The 22,682-nt window shown below is 37.5% G+C and overlaps 1 protein-coding gene across 16 annotated transcripts in view; it reads left to right on the plus strand.

Moving 5' to 3' along the window:
- Positions 1–22,682, plus strand: part of kcnma1a (potassium large conductance calcium-activated channel, subfamily M, alpha member 1a) — a gene marked incomplete at its 3' end in the record, with an annotated part of 181,367 nt that overhangs the window by 101,590 nt on the left and 57,095 nt on the right. For 13 of the 16 annotated variants that reach the window (XM_084392364.1, XM_084392362.1, XM_084392367.1 and 10 more), the window contains exons 5-10: positions 5,480–5,573; positions 5,745–5,856; positions 14,310–14,385; positions 15,366–15,441; positions 15,850–16,020; positions 18,211–18,302. In XM_084392364.1, coding sequence (XP_084248490.1) covers positions 5,480–5,573; positions 5,745–5,856; positions 14,310–14,385; positions 15,366–15,441; positions 15,850–16,020; positions 18,211–18,302 — 621 coding nt within the window. Of the gene's footprint in view, positions 1–5,479; positions 5,574–5,744; positions 5,857–14,309; positions 14,386–15,365; positions 15,442–15,849; positions 16,021–18,210; positions 18,303–18,388; positions 18,481–22,682 lie in introns of all 16 variants that reach the window. The other 3 variants (XM_084392359.1, XM_084392356.1, XM_084392368.1) reach the window with 1 other exon arrangement.

Raw genomic sequence — 22,682 nt, forward strand, 5'->3', positions numbered from 1 at the left:
CAAGCTTTCAGGGAGGCATTTCACTCAACGCTGTAGATGCACAGCTCTCTCTAGTGGCCAACTACCACCCTCCCCTGAGTTTCTAATCCTTCTTTTGTGTAAGGAGTCACTTTTCGGGACACTATTTATTTTGGTCAGACTGATCCGCTGTTCAGGCGCTGAGTGAAAAGACTTTTCTGTGGAGACGGAGTGTTTTGTTGCATGACTGTGTTGAAAGAAGCCAGTTGCAATAAACCTACTGTAAAGCACAATGCCTGTGCCTGATGCCCTGGCATTATTAGTGGAGTTGGCTGTAGCAAGCATCATCTAACATCCTAACAACCAACTACAAACACTGCATCAACCACCCAGAACATTCTAGCAACCACATAACAATGCCCTGTAAACCACTAGCAACCTATCAACCACCCAGAAAACCCTAAAAATGTTCTATCAGTATTAGCCACACCTTAGCAACCACATTAAAATGGCATATAATTCACCCAAAATAGCATGGCAACCACCTAAAAATGCCTATCAACCACTCAGAAGACCTTAGGAACCAAATACTATAGTACATTTACATGAAGATCAAGTACAAATACATAATATAATAATGCTGTGTTGTAGGTTTGTTACAACACTTCTTAACATTGTAGTTTCATTGTCATATTTTTAATGGGAACAGTCTGTACTTTTCCCCCTAGACTACAGTGGCTTTTTTTAGGGACTGAACAATGAAGCGAGAAATATGTAGGGCAACAACAGGGGAAGCTCTCCTTCAAGGGATGCCTTTTATTTTGTGTCCCACTTATGACATTTTAGGTGATAAGCGCTCTAGCGCAGTGAATCCTCAGCACTGATAAAGGAGGACAGAGATATGGCTTAATGAATTTATTTATGCGGTAAGGTCAGAATTAAATGACATGCTTGGTTATATGAATGGATGCTTCTATATACAGCTCCTAGGCTGAGCTGTATTAACCTGGAAAAGCTTTAGGACACTATGCTGCGAAAGGGCAGGGAAATACACGGCCTGTTCACTGAGAAGCCACAGAAATAAATATCCTGGCACTGCATTGCAGGGATGAATAATCCACCCAGTTTAATTCTAGTGCAGCGTCCCTACGCTTTGAAAATCTCCCACACACCAGCAGCTTGTTCTTTATAGAAAGAGAGGAGGAGAAAGAGAGACATTGGCAGGTCATGTTCTCCAAGATTGTGATACATGCCTGTGTTTGAAATTCAGTATCAGGTTTCAAAAACATATAGACCTCTAAAAATGCATTACAGCAGCTGACGAAATATTAAAGGGTTAGTTAGCCCCAAAATTTTTAATTTAGTAATTTACTCACCTTTATGTCTTTCCAAACCCGTAAGACTTTCGTTCATCTTCGGAACACAAGATCTTTTTGATGAAATCTGAGAGCTTTCTGTCCCTTCGTTGACAGCTGCGCAACTACCACTTTGACACTTCAAAAAGATCATAAAGAGTTCATAAAACTAATCCATATGAATTGATCGGTTTAGTCCTAATTTTCTGAAGAGACTCGATCGATTTATATGACGAACATATTTAATTGAGCATTTTATTAGTTCTATATCTCTCTGGCCTGAAGTAGAACACTGACGGATTCTTCAAGCTTTCTTTCACTGCTAATGTGGCCACATTGTCAATGTCGTTCCTTTCCATAGGGATGGAGGTTTTGCTCTGCCCAGTTATGACTCTGCAGATTTTTGCAGTAATAAGGTCTTATCACTGAAAGGAAAGCCTTGATGGGGTCTGTATTTTCCAGAGGCGAGTTCTCATAGAGGGCAGGAAAGCAGTTTAAAACGCTGAGGCCAGTGTGACCTCTTTTTGAGGAGGGTTAATCAATAAGAAGATAAGAGATGCCGTTTCAATTCGCATGCCTCTCTTTATCTTGCCATTCGTTTTTTGTGAGAATTGAGTTATGAATGTGGGAGGCAGGCTCTGCAGTGCCGTTTGCTCCATGCGTGTATTTGTATTTAGTAGAACCGGATGGAAATTCTCAAAAATAATCAATGTGATGCTTTGAAGATTAGCTAGTCCTCTGAGCATTTCTCCTGCTTGAACAGAGAATTGTTTGAACACGCTGCCATGACTATCGCTGCAAATATCAACTGCAGCTCCTAAACAAATTTTAGTCTCTCATCTTCCTTGCTTAGAGCTTTCACTTCCTCCTGTTTTCATTAAGAGGTTAGTGCTTTGTGTGTTTTCCTATTTTAGAAGCACATGCAGAGAGCTCCTCAGGGAGGAATTAAAACAGAAAGGCTATTTTTAGACCCCCGACTGAGGTTTTAGCTGTCCGGTGCCCTTGCAGGTGCTAAATCATTCTTATTTTAGAAATGATGCCTTGGCCTGAATCAGTTACTGTTGTATTAACCTAGACCTGCTGTGTGGCACACCATCACCGACTCCGACGGCTCAAGCATTCAATCTGTCGCCTTTTTTCGCCTTTTAAGCAGAGCTCTAGTGTGAACTGATAGTGATTAATGGTGCAGTTTGTTTTTGACATAATGGGACGTTTGGGCCCATGAACACACGGGGTGTTTTTCAGGATATACATTCATTCTGTTCCCTTTCTGAATGAGTGCCAAAGTGCAGCATCTTTGTAAAAGAAGATGATGAAGACACATACTGTAGCAAGCCTGAAATAGCCCACTGCGTTCGTCCCTCAGGGCGGCATAGTTCTGTGCACATTGACATTGCTGTATGTCCTCCGCAGGCACTCGATTAGAAACTGGGGCCACCTAGTGTTAGATGCAAGCTCAGGAGCGCCTGAGCACTGTTTACCACATTATTAGTTGGCATAGCATGCTTTCAGCTGACCTCAGAGCAGCCCACATCTCTATAAGGTCCTGGGAAAGTGTCATCTTATGGCCCAGGCAGTCAAGAATGACATTCAGGTCTTAAGATTTCTGAGCAGGGATACTTTCTGCATGGATGCCACATGGCAGGAGATCTCTTGTAATTGCAGAGTGTGAAGTGACAGTGAGCTCAAGGATCAGGCGCTTTGTGTTTCACAGCGTACATGTGTTGACGGTTGTGCATTTTGAGACGCCGCTAATTGTAACTTGATAGAAAGCTCTTCCTGACCAATAAAGGGATAGTTCACCAAAATAATGAAAATTTGCTGTAAATTTACTCTCAGGCCATCCAAGATGTAGGAGTCTTTTTTTCTCCAGAACAGTAAATAATTTTTTTTTCCCTTGGTGATTCATATAACAAAACAATTAATACCTCTGGCTCCTGACGATACAATGAGGTGTTATGAAGTGAAACTATTGGTTTGTGCAAGAAACTGAACATTATTTACAAAATGATTACCTGTAATCCACTGCCTCGGCAAATTATTCCTGAGCGCGTTCACGGCAGTCTGGCACCGAGCTTCCTGTCGCATAATGACATGCACGGGAGCTCAAATGTTGGGAATCTGTGAAAAGTCAATCTTAATTTTTTATATAGGTTACGGCATCCAGGATAAGCACAAGTAAATACCATTTTGACGAACAATATGTCCTCCCTCTCTGTTTTATACATATTGAAATGGTTAGGTGGGATATTTACAGAAATTAGATAAAGTTATTATCACAGTCTTCACTGCATAATTTATAAATTAAATATAGATTAATCCTTATTAAAGCTACACATGTTATTCAGTCAAGAGCAGTGAGTGCTTTTCTCTTTTTCTTTTGTTGTTTGATTATCTTTAATGACAAACAGCAGAGGGTTTATTAGGCAGCTGTCAATTTAAGACCTGCCGCACATGACACGGATATGACACGCTTCCCATTTTCTCACAACTCTTTACGTTCATTTAAGACTTCATTCAACTAATTTAAGACTGTACTTGCGAGGATACTTAACAAAACTGTAATTTTGGCATAATTTTGTGTGTTTTTGTCTGTTCAAGCTCATCCTGAAGGGGCTTTCTGTGTGCACGAGTCGTGTGTGCATGTGTCACACAGACAGGAGATTCACAGACGCACACCAGTACCGCACTGCGTTCTCTTTTGTGTCTTATAGAGCTTGAATGGTTTAAAAGCATTTGCATTAATAAGAGCATAGTCATATAATGTAATGCTAGCCAACGGATGATTCAAAAAACGGATGCTGCGTTAATTGCTTTAAAAAAATTTAACATGCTAAACTGAAAAAATTAATCGCATGCGTTAACGCCTTAATTTTAACAGCCCTTATTTTAATACATGTAAATCATTTTCATTTTCTTGTACAGACAGTTTTGCGACCTCATAAGACCTCAATGTATCGTCAGCAGCCATGGGTATTAATTTTGTTTTGCCTGTATGTTTTTTTGACACTCAAAGTCACAGTAGCCATTGACTTATATTGTATTATATGAATCACGAAGGACCACGGTTTCAGGCAAAACTCTTCTTTACTGTTCTCCTGAAGAAAAAAGTCACGTACATTTTGAACGGCCTAAGGGTGAGTAAATTAATAGAAATTTTAATTTTGGGGTGAACTATCACTTTAAGGCCAAAAGTAGTTAGTTAAACATGCATTATGGGCCCCTTTTCCATTAATTTGGCTGTCTTTTCTTTAGTTTCATATTATTTATGTCTATTGAATTTCAAGGCTGGTCTCTAAATTACTTCTTACATGAGATAATGCCAGTGAAAGGGCAGCACCACATTAACCTCAGCTCAAAGGCTTTTGGTTTATGAAACGAAGCCTTTTAATTAATTGAACCATTCAACAGTTGAGTTAACCATCCCAGTTGTACTGAATAAATCAGAAATGCTGTTATATATTTTATATATATATATTTTATTCTAACTGATAAAGGCAACTGGTGCTTTAAGACAGTCCTGAGTCATATCAGTGTCTTTCAACGTTCCTGATGTCTTGACTGTGTGTCAAAATTCTAGAGATGTTTTTAACTTGCTGGGATGCAATGACATATAATGTATTAAAAAGGTATTATAATGCAATGCATTTATGGTACATTATATCATAATAAGTTGTATTTTCCTGTGAATAATTGTAATAGTCATAAACTATTCATGTTTGTTTTTTGTCAAGACATCCTGATTTAAAACACGTTTAACTCCAACAAAAATTGTATTGTCATTGTACTTAGTACAGAACCAATGTATATAGATATAACCAACTATATATCACTATCATGCAAATTAATATTGTATTATTTATGTAAACTTTTATGTAGGTTATAAGAGTAGTGTATATATAAATATATAGTCCGAAAAAGTATGACAAAAAGGCAAGTTTGATAATGTTACATGGTGTGTTTTATATTATATGTGCATATTTATAATTAGATTATGTATTTATAATCAGAAAGAAAAGAAAATACATTTTGCCTAAAAAAACAAAACAAAACAATTTTTTGGACCATTCAGATTAAGTTTGCATTTTGACTTTATTTCCATGCCAATTAAATCATGAATCTGTTTGAAATTGAATTAACATTTATTTATTTTTCTTTCTCAATAGTCCTATAGAATCCTGTCAGAATTTCTACAAAGACTTCACATTACAAATTGACATGGCATTCAATGTGTTCTTCTTACTCTACTTTGGCCTGCGTGTAAGTACATATTTCATGCTCAACATATTTCTATCACATTCTGCACACCCAGTAATATTTTTTTTTGTCACCAATAACTTTTAATGTTTGACTAGACTTTTTTCATTCTAAAATATGATCCCCTTTAAAACGATGTAATATTGACCCGTTTTCCATTTCATCATCTTCCAGTTCATAGCAGCCAATGATAAGCTGTGGTTCTGGTTGGAGGTGAACTCAGTGGTGGACTTCTTCACCGTACCGCCGGTGTTTGTGTCAGTTTATCTGAACAGGAGCTGGCTGGGTAAGTCTTTAAACACTCCTCACTTCCCTTTCCCTCTCCTGACCCTCCTGTCAGTCCCTGAACCACAGGGCAGCAGTCACAGAAACAGCTCAAACTACAGATAGAGGAGACAAAGGCCAAACTGATGATGAGACCAGGGCAAATGTTTGAACAGGAGATTTTTTTGATTATTAAGCCAAGCTGCCATGGTTTGTTGTCACTCTCTGTCGTGGGAAACCCAAGAATAGCTACAAAATGTCATGGCTTGGAAATTTGGCAAACTGCAAAGATGACCGTGTGGCTTAGGTGAAGAAATGCTGAGAAGGGTGTTAAGAACGTGAGATGACTTTGGGCTTTAATTATGCTGGGATAATAGCATCACCAGGCTTCTCAACCCGTGAGAGGCACACTGACCAACATAAGCCAGAATGGACTAGCTATTTAAATCTCACCTTTTACAAAAAGGTGAGATTTGGAAAAGGGAAGGTGTACGTTCTTACTTTTGAGTAGCCAGTGGGGCGAGTAAGCACCCACGGTTTGATGGTAATGATTTCCCATCGCAATATGTTTGTGTCAAAGTTGGGGTGAGTGACAGGTAAGACACGACTACGGTGTAAAGTGACTGGTGTGTGTGTGTGTGTGTGTGTGTGTGTGTGTGTGTGTGTGTGTGTGTGTGTGTGCCTGTGTATCCTGTTTCTCTGGAAAGCATCTCTGCTTTAGACTAGTGAATGTACAGTCAATGTAAACACACTCGTTAATAACCGTTACGCCACCTGTGTCATTGGTGCTTTCCAAAACAACTGTAAAAAGAATGCCGCCCTTCCTTAAACGCATCAAAAAACAGTAGTTAATAATTAAGTACTTCGGTAGCCAGCTTTAGAGAACTGTCATCTTCTGCCATGGTGCTGTTTGAATAATGCATTAGAAAAGCAGAAGTTCATAAAAAAATCTGTAATTTTAATGGTGTTCCTCCCTACCGAGCCTTTAAATGAAAATCAAATAAAAGCTGCTATCAACATCCCCCTAATAACAGCTGTTTGGCTGAGCGGCATATGTAAACAGCTGAGGACTTGCCCGTGCAGTCCAAATGCTGAGGAAGTTTGAGCATTGAACTCGTTAAAAGCTCGAAACCATTAGGAGTATAATGGTTTGGAGGCAGACCAATTTTGTAATCAGAGTGTGTTTCCTAACTTCACAGATGTCATTTCACACGTCCACAATGCGAGGCATTGTCGTCTACTATTTACACAACAGCGTTGACGCTTGTAGAAGCATCATGATTAAAATATCTACGGGATGTAGAATTTTAATCAGAAGAAACTAGACTCCAGCTTCAGTTTTCCTTTTTTTAAGCTGTCAAAACCAACTGAATGAGTTGTGAAAGATCAATTGAATTTATTATATATAATAAATAATTGAGATTTGGACAAGTCCCAATTATGCTAAACTTTAAAGGCAGTATATACTGTACACTACCGTTCAAAAGGAGTCAGGAGTTTTAAATTGTTTAAAAGTTAAAGCAAAGACAATTATAATGTTACATGATTTCTATTTCAAATAAATGCCGTTCTTTAGAATTTTCTATTATTCAAAGAATTCTGAAATGTATTAGTTTCCACATGAATATTAACTGTGTTCAACATTGATAATAATGTTTCTTGAGGAGCAAATCATCAGAATGATTTCTGAAGGATCATTTGACACTGAAGAGTGGAGTAATCATGCTGAAATTCAGCTCTACCATCACATGAATAAATGTAATGTGTCATTTATATTGATGCACATTGATGTAATACTGTTTAAAATTTATTTAAAGCTTGTTAAACTCAGCTAGAGCCCTCCAGTGGACAAAACACACTCTGCACCATACCTAGTAAACATGTGAAGTATGGATATGAAACACAGAATGAATGTGCTCCTGGTACTTTTGGGGACATGGTATGGGCCTGTCTTGCAGAATAAAGCCATCTCAAAGACCAAAGAGTGCTCTCACAGAACAGAGGGACAAATTCTCAGACATGATGAAAGACTGTGAAACAGCCGGCATATGAAATCTGGAGCAACATCAGCCACGTGTCCTACACCATCAGCAAACTCTGAATGGAGGGAACTACAGTGGTCATATGTTACATAATGATGATATACAGCAGATCAGAGGTATATTAATCTCAGCGAAAAGAGCTTTTAGAAGAACAAACAGCATAATAAACATTGAGGAATTGTCAGGCCCTCGGGAGCAAGCACTCTTGGACTAAGGATAACTATCCTGCTCTAAATTTCCACCAGGGCAAATCATAATCAGACCGTTTTATAAAATGTTTGGTACATTGCTAGTTGTTTGTCAAAACCCTGTTGTAAATGTGTCATGTAACACATATAAACTAAAGCCAAATGTAAGGAAGAAAATTAATGACAAATGTTTTTGAAACAAAAAAGCTTGTTGAACTGCACTAATAAAAAATAATAATAAAAATGCATTGCACTAACCGTGCTTGCATTTTAATGCATTGCATTTTTAAGCTTTGAATATTTCAATTCAAAACATTTCACACACATTTCCAAGAACTATTGTATTCTGGTCCCACCCTGTAAAGGAAACTATGATGGATCATAATTAAGTCAAAGACCCTGGCATGAGTGAACCTCGGCTATACCATTCCCGCTCTGAAAATTGGACCTTGATTAAAGCAATGCTTTGACTAACGCAGCATTTGAAGGGTCTCTTCTGGGAAATAGAAATTAATCTTCTCAAAGCAGTGCAGGAGAATATTTTTAAACACGAGTGTTGTGTGTGGATTAGCACGAGGCTCTTATACCACACTAGTGTAAGCCTCTTCCAGTTTCTCCAGTCTTACACTAGCTTCCTTCATCTTTGCAATCAATTAACAACATGTACTTTAACTCACAAAACGTCTCCATTTCAGAGTCAAGTCCTCTTCCAAAAGCTGTATCGTCTGGGAAGAGCGGGCGTTAATCACAGTGTCTTATGTGAGGAGATCTTGTGCATATTAATAGAGGGTATGTATATAGAGGGAGATTCCTAGGTTCACTCTAGGTTTCGTTGTTATTTCCAGGGCCGTTAAAATGCTCTGCTTCAGTGATGTACTGCAGTATTTTCCGTACTTCTCTTTTGAAGGGGGTTTGCCTGAATGACGTGATATAGCTTGGAGCTACAAACCATTTTAATTTAGAATTGTGTTAAATACACATTACCGTTCAAAATATTTTTTTTTATGTCTTTGAAACAAGTCTCTTATTCTCACAAAAGCTGCATTTATTTGATAGAAAATACAGTTAAAACACTAGTATAGTGAAATATTATTAGAATTTAAAATGTATTTCTGTCTAGGCAAAGCAGTCTTCAGTGTCACATTATCCATCAGAAATCATTCTGATATGCTGATTTGGTGCTCAAGAAACATTTTGTATTATTATTAGTGTTAAAAAATTAATAAATCCACTATTATTTGATGAATAGAAAGTTCAAAAGTTTTTCTCTTTGGAGGTGGACATCATGCGTAACTTTGTTTTTGTTTGCTTGTATGATACATTTGCACCAGGGTTTAAACAAACAACCAAATGTACCCAATGCTTTGTAAGAGTCTGATTATGATTAATAAAAAAGTAAGAAAGTAGTATTTGCTAATACCATGTCAGTAGTTGAGTACTTGCATATGTAAGTGTTGACATTCTCAGTGGTTACGGGTTCTGATCTACTCTATGCATCTTTTCATTCTAATAAATCAATTTCTGCAAATGTAATTTAGTAGATGTATATCAAAGTTATTTGTTTTCTGATGGAGTTTGTGGTGGTTGATTCTCACCATCAGTGGTCCCAGTCCATCCGATGATGTGGATATTAAGTACTACTGCCATCTGGTGGTTTGAAGCAGTATTGTGCCACACTACTGGAACTAGAAGATTCTCGTTTAGGAATAAGAGTCGCATGGCCAGAAGAAGAAAAATCAGTGAAGGAAACTAATTTGTGCTTTAAGCCTCTTTCATATATAAAACCCTCTCTCACATGGCAGGCTTCAGTACATGCCTGCACGGATGCATTCTGGGAGAAACGAGGGACGAATAATCCCGGCGGCCCTTTATCCCCTTTAAACATGTTCAGTATTCCCTGATTGAGAAAAAGAACCAGTGGTTTGTGACTGTAACACACGTGACATGCTGTTGGTCTGTGGGCCTGCAGATGTGAATGAAATGGTCTGAATGAGCATCTGTCCATACTACACATGTCCATTTAAGCCTGCTTCAGTGCACAGCACTGGCCTACTCTCCTGGATCCTGTGCCACGGGCCTTTCAGCTGCTGAGACAGAAACATGCTATCAGGTTCACCTAAGGTTCATGGGAAATTACTTATGCACAACGTAGATACCAGTGTGGCTGAATGTAGAGTTAAATCAAGTCTCTTGCTCTGTTGTCTGCTGCCGCCTTAGGTCTTTTTCTGTAATTTAGACGAATCATCATCTCAAACAAGCAGCCATAGTTACCAAGCAGATTAAACAGAAATCTAATTTCTAAAGAAAAAAATCGAATAAAAATAGTCTCATTCAAATTTCTCGGAAATAAAGCACAAGGAAGAATATATACACATACAATATATACACATACATACATACATACATACATACATACACATATATATATATATATATGTGTGTATGTATGTATGCGTATATGTATGTATATGTATATGTGTGTGTTTTTTAGATTTTTTAACGTTTTTGAAAGATGATTTAAAATACAAATCTTTTGTAAAAATATAAATGTCTTTATGGTGTTTTTGCTCAATTTAATTTCTTTCACAGACACCCTACTGTCGAGAAAGGTCTCGGTTTTTAAGTTTCGCTACAAACTGTTCACACATTGGCACAAAAAAGCGATGAATACATTAAAATTCGTACATATTGCCCCTTTAAGTGACTTGGAACAGATTGAAAATAGCATTTCTCTTGCAAAGTGCACAGTAGACTTAATGAGAATTAGAAATAATATGTTGCTCCGCTAGTATAACAAGACTTGGCACATACATATTATGTAAATTAGTCAGGTTTTAAAATTATATTTAATACTTTAATGACTTATTTTGATATTTGGTGGAATTTAATAAATTTAAAGTATGTCTGTAATGAAATTTTTTCATCTGCCATCTTGGATTCATTGTTAGCACTGAGCTTGCCATAGTACATTCTTGGATCGGTTTCTCTTGAAAGGATACGTGCGAAGCTGCCTTAGAATGTTGTCAAAGTTCCATGAGATCTTAGACGGCAACATAATGTTGACAACAGCCTAACTTTTGAAGCAGCCTTTGTATCAGGAGCGTTCCTGATGCCTTAAAGGAATCGTTCAGCCAAAAATAAAAATTCTAATCTTTTACTCACTCTCATGTCATTTCAAACCTGTATGAGTTACTTTCTTCTGCCCAACAACAACAACAACAACAACATCAACAACAACAACAACACATATTTTGAGAAATTAGTGTTCTTCCATGCATTGAAAGTCAGTGGTCACCTAAACTGTTTGGTTATTAACATATCAAAATATCTTCTTTTATGACACCTTTGAAGTACAGTTGAATATAGATGAGCTCAACTGCAGGATTACGCCACTTCATTTAGAAAGCTATTATTGCTATGAAATTTCGAGCATAACAATCCTACTGCACAGCATTACAGTTATCAGGCAAATAAAAATAAACAAATAAAAAACCTCAAGTAACACTTCAAGTAAAACCCCAGTGATTAATTCAGGATTGTTTTTTTCTTTTATCATTTCCGTTTTCATTTTAACAGATCTAAATCAGAAGGGTTCAGTGTATACAAAAGCTAGTCCACCTCGCTTAAACAGAGAGAGGATCAAAGGCAAGATACGTGCGTGGGAATTTAATATTGAAAAGATCAGACCAAATACGTAAGAGATTGTGGCTGCAATCAGATTTTCATCCAATGACAGGTGTCTCAGTCTAAGCTTGAAGGGTTTTTAGTATTGTTAAACAGTCTTTTAGACACATTCTGGCATTCACGCTCTGAGCTCTACGCTCTATCTCTTTTTCTCTGAGTCCAAATTAGATTTTTTTTTTTTTTTTTATCAAGTAAATCTGAGGTTGCACATTTTAGAAGTTCTGAGGAAACATCACATTCTACATATCTGGATTTATAAAGGAGTAGGATCACAGAATCAACTCTGAGGATCTCAGAATCATGATCTCCAGCAAGCTGCTAGTGTTTCGGGGCCCGCGGGGTGCTCTGGTCACGGAAACCGTTCAAGAGAGCGTACGGCGCAAAAAGTCGTGTGGTGAGCTGTTTCAGAACGGTTACCGTGTGAAGTTGGGCCCAGGGCAGACTGGAGATGGCAGGAGTGACAGTCAGGGCTCTTTTTTTTACTGCCTCCATGTGCTGTCTAAATGGGGTAAGACATCCTTTCTGGGGAACTTCTGTTTAGTTTAAGACTGTATTTGCTGTAACTGTGCTGTTTTAATTTTTCACTTAATGACTGTAAGAAGTTTTATTGAGGTGTTTTTGTTTCCTGTTGCTGAAGATAACCTCGAACTTGAAGTCAAATATTTCTACAAAGAGAAAGCTTGAATCCTGTCAGGACCTGATCCCCGCTCTCTGGCCCGACTTCACACAAATGTTGACAAATTATATATTGAAAGGCCCATGGGTTTAGCGTCAGTATCTATTCTGTGTTTTATGATAGAAATGCTTCAGCAACAGTAATATAGTAATTTCTATCAGAAATACAAATAAAAACATGCAGAATCGAAATAAGACTGATGAAACTCTGATCGCGAGATGAATCCAATCCATTACACTTGGATTGTCAATCGTCCATTGAAAAGCATCCAATAGCACTTTTTGTCCGAAAGTGTTAAATCTGTGAAATGTTGACATAATATATAATATAATACATTGTTTACGTCAGATTTCGCCAGATCTGCCCTACATCATCGTTGTTCAACATTGTCATGGTTCAACAGGTTAAAGAACATTGAGTAATTTTTTGTACAAATTTGGAATGTACAAAACTAAGATGTTGTGATGTGCTTCTGAATAGATGATGTTTTTGAGGCTGAAAGCAGGACAAAAATGATGTTTATGTAAGAAGTCTGCTGAAGCAGGTGATATTGTTCTCTAATCTGCTTCCTGATACACACACACACACACACACACACACACACACACACACACACACACACACACACACACACACACACACACGTACACACGTACATACGTGTGATTGTTCCATGGCTCTTCTTTCGCTACTCTAAGCTCTAAATAAATTGTTGAAATAATATATGCTTAACAACTGATTGCAATACATAACAACCAAAAAAGCTCAGGGACATGCCCAGGTCATATTTCAGATATTTTTTAAAAAGTATGAGGAACAATATCTTTGCTTAAAATTTAGCCTTAAGTAGTTTTGCTTAAAATAAATGGTCATGTTGTGTCAGTAGTTTTGCTTAAAATAAATGAACGTTTATATGCATAATTAATTGTTTGAAAATGATTAATAAAAAAAAAAAAAAAATATATATATATATATATATATATATATATATTACTGTAATGATTAATATTATTGTAAAACATTATTGTTCTAGACATGTTTTCATAAGATGTCTAAAATTTTGTTAGGGATTTTAAAATATGAGATGTTCATATTGGCAAATTTGTTTGTTAGGAATACTAACCATAGTACCATAAGTACCATACTACTCTTACTAGGAATGCAGTGTTTGCACACTATGCAGAAAATATCTGAACGAACTACTATATTTGCCAGAATGCAGAGTACACTTCATGGCTTATTGTAACTCACAATGCAATGTGCTTGACCTTCCCTTTCCCAGAAGAATAAATGGACTGAAAATCTGTTTTATTGGTGACTCATTATATGACTGAGCTACTAAAATGTAGTCATTTTAACATTACATTGAAATTTGTGTGATGATAGTTGTGTGTAATATGCCAATGACCGTTGAAGCATTATACTGCTGTTTGACATGTTCATCATTGCATACTGTGTGTTGATTCACATAGACTCATGCATTTTTATTATTGTGACTTTTTATACTGTTATTATGAGGTCCTCCTCACCCTCCTAAAATTGATCTAAGAACTTTTTTTGCGGATATACATAAAAATGTAAGGTTTAAAAATATGAGCAAGTGACACTAATACACATCTTTAATGCATGGCTGCGATTTAAACTAAAGCTTTTTGACAATAATAATAAAAACAACAATAAAAAAATAAAAAATCCCTGAATGATATGTTCCACCCCAACTTTAACCACATCAATGCCAGAAAGAAAACTGAGCTTGACAAGCCATTCATGGGGTCTTTAAAAACAAATGTAGAATCTAGTATGCCATAAGTTGGTGTTCCATTCTGAACAGCTTTACAATAACAATTTTTTATTCATTCTTTTCTGCTTTTCTCCTCTCTTGTAGGTCTGAGGTTTCTAAGAGCCTTGAGATTGATACAGTTCTCAGAAATTTTACAGTTTTTGAATATCTTAAAAACAAGGTAAGGCCGTCGACATATCACGCATCTCTCTCACTGTCCGTTTCAAAATCTCCACTCCGCTGGCATCAACACACAGTCTGTACGGTCTCCGATGTCCGTTCCTTCACTTACCCAGACTTGACCCAGAAGTCTGCTCCGAATGTTTTACATTAATCCCACACTGTGTTCGCTTTTAGTGTGCTGTAGGTAAGAGAACAGGGCCGCCATCCACCCTGATGAATGCAAGAGTATGAAGCAGACAGGCCTCTGATTGATTCCTCCTCCGGCAGGCTGTCACACACATGACAGATCTCGTGGTATTTCGTAAAAAAGAAAAGAAAAAAAAAAGTCAATGAATCAGAAAGGAAGTGGGGGAAAAGCAGTCAGCACCCAACTCAGTGGTTGTAAAACCGCTGGACGTTTCATTTATTTTAGCTGCTATCTCGTTTTTCATTCGGGGGAAATTGCTCCGATATATCACACTGAACTGACACAGCTGTCAACAGGACGTTACATTTCCACCACTGCATTTTCTCTCATTGGCTGCTAAAGGAGGGGTGTTCACATTGACGGCGATTTGCAGTGACCAGAAGTCTTTCATTTTCAGTGAGAGTAGCAATTTGAGGTGACACGAGCATCAGGACCATTGCCGACATAACAAAGTTGGGGTCGTCTTTTTACACAAAACGCACAGCGACATGATGTGCCGACCACCATTGAGAGAACTAGCATGCAGTCCACCCCCTGACACGCTGTAGAGTAGAAACCAACAGTGTGAACGCCTCTTTAGATATGCGCTGATCATCCTCGGGATCCCACTGTCTTCTGGTTTGTTTGCTGATAACTTGTGTGTTCACTCCCAGTGAGCAGCGTTACGGCAAGGCATGGCTGGAAGCGGCCCGCTCGTGTGTGTGTTGGGCTCAGTAGATGACTGACTGATCTGTACGTCAGTGTGATGCGTTTCACTTTGAGAGGTTTGATGTAACTCTCGTCTCTCACAGTAATTCCATCAAGCTGGTGAACCTGTGTTCCATCTTCATAAGCACATGGCTCACTGCTGCAGGATTCATTCATCTGGTGAGTGAAAAAACACACACACGCCCCCCCCTCTCCCTATGCCCCAGGAGAAACTGACCGAGAAAGGAGTGCACGTGCAGATTCGTGGGAGGAAAAAGCTCCTAAACGAGCGTCACGTCTGTCCCTTTGTGCCGTATATGGTTTGTGTTGTAGTTCATCTAAAGGTTTGGTGTTTTGTTGTTCCTTTTCCGTGTTTTTATTATTATTATTATTTATTTTTTTAATCAGGATGTGCCAGAGGACATCTGTGCCACTAGATGGCAGTAAAGACTCTGATTGCCACTAAATCCTCAGTTTGGTTTCTCTCACAATACATTTTTGTGATTTTCTCTATGGACACTAGATGGCTGTAGAGGATCGTGTTTTGATCGCTCAGTAATTCTCTCTTTGCTCTCCTCTCCACTGCAGGTGGAAAACTCAGGGGATCCATGGGAAAACTTTCAAAACTCTCAACCGCTCTCATATTGGGAATGTGTGTACTTATTAATGGTCACTATGTCCACTGTGGGATATGGAGACGTCTATGCAAGAACCACTCTTGGACGCCTGTTCATGGTCTTCTTCATTCTTGGTGGTCTGGTAAAAACACTTTTCCTCTTGTTGGCACTCGATGCACCCCTCCTGCACCCCTTCCCCTACCCCATGCAAACGCCTTGCTCCAACTACCATGTAAAAATAAGACAACTCCTGTGATTTGACTCTCATAACTGTCGTCTTTCCACAGTCTTCATAATAGCCCAAATTATAACGCTGTTTTTACCATATTGTATACGTCCACTGTCTTTGTAACGTTTGCACCCCTGCCTTTAAAATCCATTACCTTGTTATAACATTACAGCCCAAGTTAAGATGAAATGTACATGTATAGTGTAAATTCTTGTAGATGCTGTATGACACTACCACTCATGTTTATTACATTTAAAATAGTCTTTAAAGAATGTATTTTGACGATAATGTTGTTGCTATTCTCTTAAAACAGTTTTGCGGTTTCAGGAGATCCCATCCTTCTGTTTCCCTCCCCGAATTCCAACAAACACAGTGGCAGGCGGATGGCCCATAGTCCTGCTTGAGCGTCTCCATAGCAACAGCAGCCACAAACACTCAAAGAGTGCATTTACACCAGCGCAACTTCAGATGGTGATACAGAAAAATATACATAGCAATAACACCGATGAAGACTAGCTGTGTATGTTTTGCAGGATTTTTTTGTTAAACTGATTTAGAAGAGGAGAACGGCAAATAAATGAGAGATAAGCAGCTGGGATTAGTAGATTTAGTTCGATTTTAATTAGATTTGATCAGTTTACAGTTTCAAACTGCAATTAACATTTAATTTTAGTTTAAAAAAAGTGTAGTTAAAAATATATATATAATTATATAATAAATACTATCATTCAAATCCTTTCAGATAAGCCTGTTCTCATTTATATAATAATTGTTGGATAAGACATAAAATACTGTAAAAATCGCATTAAAAAAGGACGTTTTCCATATAACAGAATAATATGAATAATAACTTTCACTATTATATAGTATCTTTTTTATTTTTAATGAACCTAAAAATATTGTGGCATCTTTTATAAAATTATTTTCATGTCAAATAAATAGTTTAATCATATTACTGCGTGAACATGAATACATTTGGTTACTCTTGTGAAATTAATGGGTCAGATCAGGTAGGAATAGTTCTGTAAGGTAACTCATTTTCACTTTTTACAGTGAATACGTTTTTTTAAGGGGATGTCATTTTGAAAAGCTAAAAAGAAATGATTCAAGGAAATTATACAAATTCAAAAATCAATATATACCGTCCAGCCTTAGGGTCTTGGTGGTTAACAGACTCAAGATCAGGGTATAGATCATCCACAGGCATTCAAATAACCCTCATGTGAAGTTCATATAAACATAACGCAGGACAGATGCGCTCCATTCCTATCACTGGACAGAACGTTCCAGCTGTCCAGAAGTTTCCATAGCAATCTGCTATTTCTTTTTGTTTTTGAGGAGGACTGGAAATAATCATCGCTCTGCTTTATATCAGGTGTTCAATTAATGACTTCAGTATGGAAATGTTGTAAACCGTCAGGTCTGATCAGACAGATGTCATAATTCATTAGGGCCCTAGAGAGGGGTGAAGAACCGCTCACAACTCTCTTCGGAAGGTCAGGCTGACAACTCAGGGATTAAGATCTCTAGTAACATGCTGCGTGGAGATAAAACAGAACTTAGTCAAGGCTGCAATCTTGCAAAGCGCATCCAGCTCATTTAAAGCACACTAATGAGTCTTAATGTGCTTTGCAGCTGTGGGCGATCAGGCTGGACTATTCAAATACACTTGCCACTGCAATAGTGTTTGTTGGACAAAACATGGCATGTAGGTTTTTTTCTTCTTTCTCTTCGTTTTCGCGAGATTTTTTTTTTTTTTTTTTGTGCTGTCAGAGAAAACAGATGGGCAGCACCAATAAAAAAAGAAAAGAAAAAAAGTGGAGTGTCTCCAAAGTTGGCTTTTTGTCCATTATTCTGTTTCCCCCTCAATTAAAAAGATCCTTTCAGATCTTTTCAGAAGCACAATGGACGTTAAACAAACAAACAAAAAAACGTAAAGAAAAATTATGAACATTTTACCAAGCTACACCATTTTTTCCCCCGACAAAACACGCGTCCGTATCAATTTCTGCACATCAGAGGTTGGGGGTAAAAATCCAGACTCAGACGGGTCTCTCCGCACTCTTTTTTAGCCTCTGCTTCTGTCTCCCATCTTCTCCTTAGGCCATGTTTGCCAGCTACGTCCCTGAAATCATAGAGTTAATAGGAAACCGCAAGAAATATGGTGGTTCCTATAGTGCGGTTAATGGCAGAAAGTAAGTATTCAAGGTGCCTCTGTGGCCTCGGTCACAGCAGAACCCCTCTTTGCATGCCCTTTTCTTTTTCTGTTCCATGCATGTAGGCCATGTTTGCTCGCTACGTGCCAGAAATTGCTGCTCTCATCCTTAATCGGAAGAAATACGGAGGGAGTTATAACTCGACACGAGGCAGAAAGTAAGTCAAAATCCAGAACCAGGTGTGGTTGTGTGACTCAAACTCCCCCTTCTCAGATAGAGAGGGGGGGTTAGTGCAGACAAAAAATTATAGGACAAATGAAAGTCACACTGTGACTGGAGACCTTGGCCATCGAAGCCACATGTCCATGCCCTTTGCTCTGTGTCCGTGGCTTCTTTTTCGTAACACATCTGCTGCATTTTAATTTCATTACAGTGACTGCTGTTGGTTTTCCATTCGTTATGTGCTGCTGTAGAATGGGTGTCTGTTTCGTATTTGTAATATAAATGAGCACAGTAAATGATAGAAAATGAAATCATTAGCTCATAGAACTAGTTTTATGATGCTCAGATACAAGACGCTGTTTACTTAGTGTCATCATTGTCTTGTGTTTGATTCAATTTTCTGTTCTTTGAGTTCTACTCGTCATGCTTGATCCATCTCTCGCATGCTCTCTGTGAATGGATGTCTGTTGGCTTTTTTGTTTGTTTGTTTGTTTGTTTGGTTGTGCATGCTGCAGTGAGAAAAGCCTCTCTGGCTGTGCGTCACTGCTGGCTCATAACCTCATCTCCGTGTGACATGACTCTGGCCCTGATCTTCAGTCAGCGCACACCCTGAATGCTTGGATGCCTCAGCTCTCGCACTAGAGCTGCTCCATTGCAATTGGCTTGCTTTTTTGCCCCGCTTGGTACTTTTATCATGTTCCGTTTTTTCTTTTCCTTTTCAAAGATGACCCCTGAATGTGAATGTGGATATTTTAACCCCCCCACCCCCCACTCGTTTTCTGGCTCAAACACGGCCCTGTCATCAGCACAGCGATTCTCCCAAACGCTCGCGTCTTAAGTTCCAGAGCCCTCTCTCTCTCTTTCTAGCGTGCGCACTATTTCCCAACCCATTACGCAGCGTGAAACAGGCCCACGGTCACGTCCGGCTTTCATCATCTGTATTTGAGGGCAAATACTAAGCCGGGAGAAAGTCATTAGGAGCCCCTTTGTTTGATGCCGTTTCGCTGTCAGTGAAACAAGATTGATGAAATGTTATGTTTGGCCTCGGCCCCACGTTTGGATTCGCAGTCTGGTGTTGAGAGAAGGCCTTGTCAAAAGAGCTGAGCCTCTCTCTTTCTCTCGCTTTCTTTCTCTCTGGCTATGCATGCATCTGGTTGCAATTACAGTAGGCTCCAGCTCTCTGACCGAGCAGAGAGACAGGCACCAGGCTTTGCCTTATTGTTTAAATATGCATGGGACTGAGTGCTCATGAACGGACACATCACGACACCTCGAAATAAATGTGTCGAGATATTTATTTCAACTGTCAGCACATTTCCGACAAGCTCAGGCTGGTGCAAAATACATACGTTTAGAGTCTAATTCTGCATAAACTCGCAAAAAAACAAGAGCCTCAAGCAAGTAAAAAAACAAACAAAAAAAGGTCCATGAGTAGGTGTTTATGAATAAGCTTTGGAAGCTGCATAAATGCTATATAAATGCTTATTATACTAATGTTAAGTGTAGAGTTTAGCTTGAAATAAAGATGATGGGTTTTTTTTTAAATAGTTATTATTATTATTATTATTATTATTAATAATAATAAAAGTATTCTTATCATATTTGTTGGAATAACCTGGAAACCAGGTCTTTTTTATTCCATTTAGCTTTTCTGCATAATTATTTAATATGTAGATCCATCTGTTAGCTTAATAACTGGGTTCCAGTTTGACTAAAATGGTCACAAATATGACAAATAAAATTATAATAATTATCTAGTGTGCAAAAATTAGTGAATCCATATGCAAAAAAATTTTCCAGATCACCAGATAATGTTAATAACTGAACTGTAAGTAGTTTTTTGTTTATGTCTGAACCATTATCACAGTATGATTGGTTGTTTATCATAGTGAAGTGACAAAACTTTGGGAGTAAAAACTAGTTGGTGTGAATTTTTTTTTCTTTTTTTTTTTTTTTAACAGAAATATTCTTAAACAGTATTTATGATCAATGTGGTTTGTGATGGACAAATAACTACAGCATCAAGTTATATGTACACTACTGTTCAAAAGTTTGGGGTTAAATTGAAGCATGCAAGTGACAGTAAAGACATTTATATTGTTAACATTTCTACATATTTCAAATAAATGCTGTTAAAAAACAACAACAAAAACAACTTTTTGTTCATCAAAGAATCCTGAAAAAAACATTGGTAATAATAAGAAATGTTTCTTGATCACCAGATCAGCATATTAGAATAATTTCTGAAATATCATGTGGCACTGAAGCCTGGAGTAATGATGCTGAAAATTCAGCTTGGCCCTCACAGGAATAAATTACATTTTAAAATGTATGAAATAGAAAAAAAGTTATTTTAAATTGTAATATAAAATAATTTATATCACAATATTACAGGTTTTTTTTATCAAATAAATGTAGCCTTGGTTGAGCATAAGGGACTTTTTTTCAAAAACATATTTAAAAAAAATCTTACCGCCCCAAAACTTTTTAACAGTAGTGTATAAAAAAAAAATCATAATCATAGTCCATATACTATAGTCCCTTTAACACAGCACATGTCTTTTGTTAAAAGCTAAAGACGTTGTGCACTCACTGAACTAAAGTGAACAACTATCTTTGAGTGATTTTGTAATTTGTCAACTACAAAAGTAATTTGGCTTTAATGTTTCCGTTTAGAAATCAATAGCTCTTTAATCATTTTTTTTTCTTTCTTTTTGTCTTGAGCCTTGAAACTACGGTCATGGCGTATCGAGCCTTGCAGTAGTTTGAAGTGTAATCTCTGCTATTGAATCCATGCCACAGCCAGGTTTGTGATGGCTGTTTATGTCAGCAGCGTGTTCTGGTGATGTTTAGCCATCAGATCTGGATCTATAACTGTAATATAGAGCAGCGTTCTGTTGGATCAGGCCGGGGTCTCTGTGGTTTCTATTAGAGCGCAGATGAAACTGACATAAACCCTGAGTGAACTCTGAGCTCATGCGCCTCCTCTGAGCTTCTCTCCAGAATCGAAGCCACACCAAGTATGTGGAGCCGGCACCGCTTGCCCCGCAGCAGTCAGACCAGGTCTGTGTTGGCAGGAGCATGCATGGAGTAAGAGTTGAAAAGAGGGTGAAATGGCATGTAGAAATGCCATTACTGATATGGCTCTCACAACGCATTAAAACGAGTGAGATCAATGGAGGTTCAGTCATCTGGCTTCCTGACTTCTGCTTAGGTGTGTAGGGGAACTATCCATGCATAGCTGACAATTTGATGTATAGTCTGTGATGTTGGACAGCTTACTGCATTGAACATTCTGCTGCTAGTTATAAGGCTGAGATTTAACAGAAACTTGTATTTATGTATAACCTCCTGGGACCCAGCAGAAGAAGAAAAAAAATATGCTGCATGAAAAACATGACAAAAAAAGAAAGAAAGTATGCTGAGGAAAATAAATCAAAGCATAATTAAATTGAAATATATTTAATTGTCTTTGAATGATCGAGTGTAAATATGAATGAGCAGAATCTGAATTTAATAGGCGTTTAATATAAATTAGTGTTTTCCAGCACTTTGACAACTTTGTCAACTTCAACTAAACATGCAAGATCCAGACTTTGCATTTAAATGGATAGTCACCCTAAAATGTAAATTGTCATAACTCACGTCATTCCAAATCTGTCTTCCTTCTCTGGAGCACAAAAAGAAGAGAAACATTTTTTTAAAAATGTCATTTTTAGATTTTAGTGACTTTCAAATTTCCCTTTTTGTGTCACAAAAAGTCTTGTGTGTTGTCATTGTTAACTAAAACTATTACTTAAATTATTTTCATTAATTAAAATAAAGCTAAAATCAAATAAAAATATTAGATGGAATTAGAAATGTTGCCTTGTCAACTGATAACAAGTTTAAATAACATGTTCTGAAACTAAAGCTGAAATAGAATATATGAATAATAGAATATATAAATAATATTAGAACAACACTAATATGGGTTTGGAACGACATGAGGGTGAGGAAATGATGACAGAATTTACATTTTGGGTGAACTATCCATTTAAGTTCTCAAATATGTTATAAAATGTTACAGAATTATTTGTTTATATAACGTTCACTTTCTGATTATTTATTACACAATTTTTATAAACATGGACAAAAATGGGTGTTCCCAACTGTGTCCAATTATGATTGATGATAACAAATTATAGCAGCTGCTAT

This window comes from Rutilus rutilus (assembly GCF_951802725.1).
Source record: "Rutilus rutilus genome assembly, chromosome: 20".
In the NCBI taxonomy this organism is placed as follows: domain Eukaryota; kingdom Metazoa; phylum Chordata; class Actinopteri; order Cypriniformes; family Leuciscidae; genus Rutilus; species Rutilus rutilus.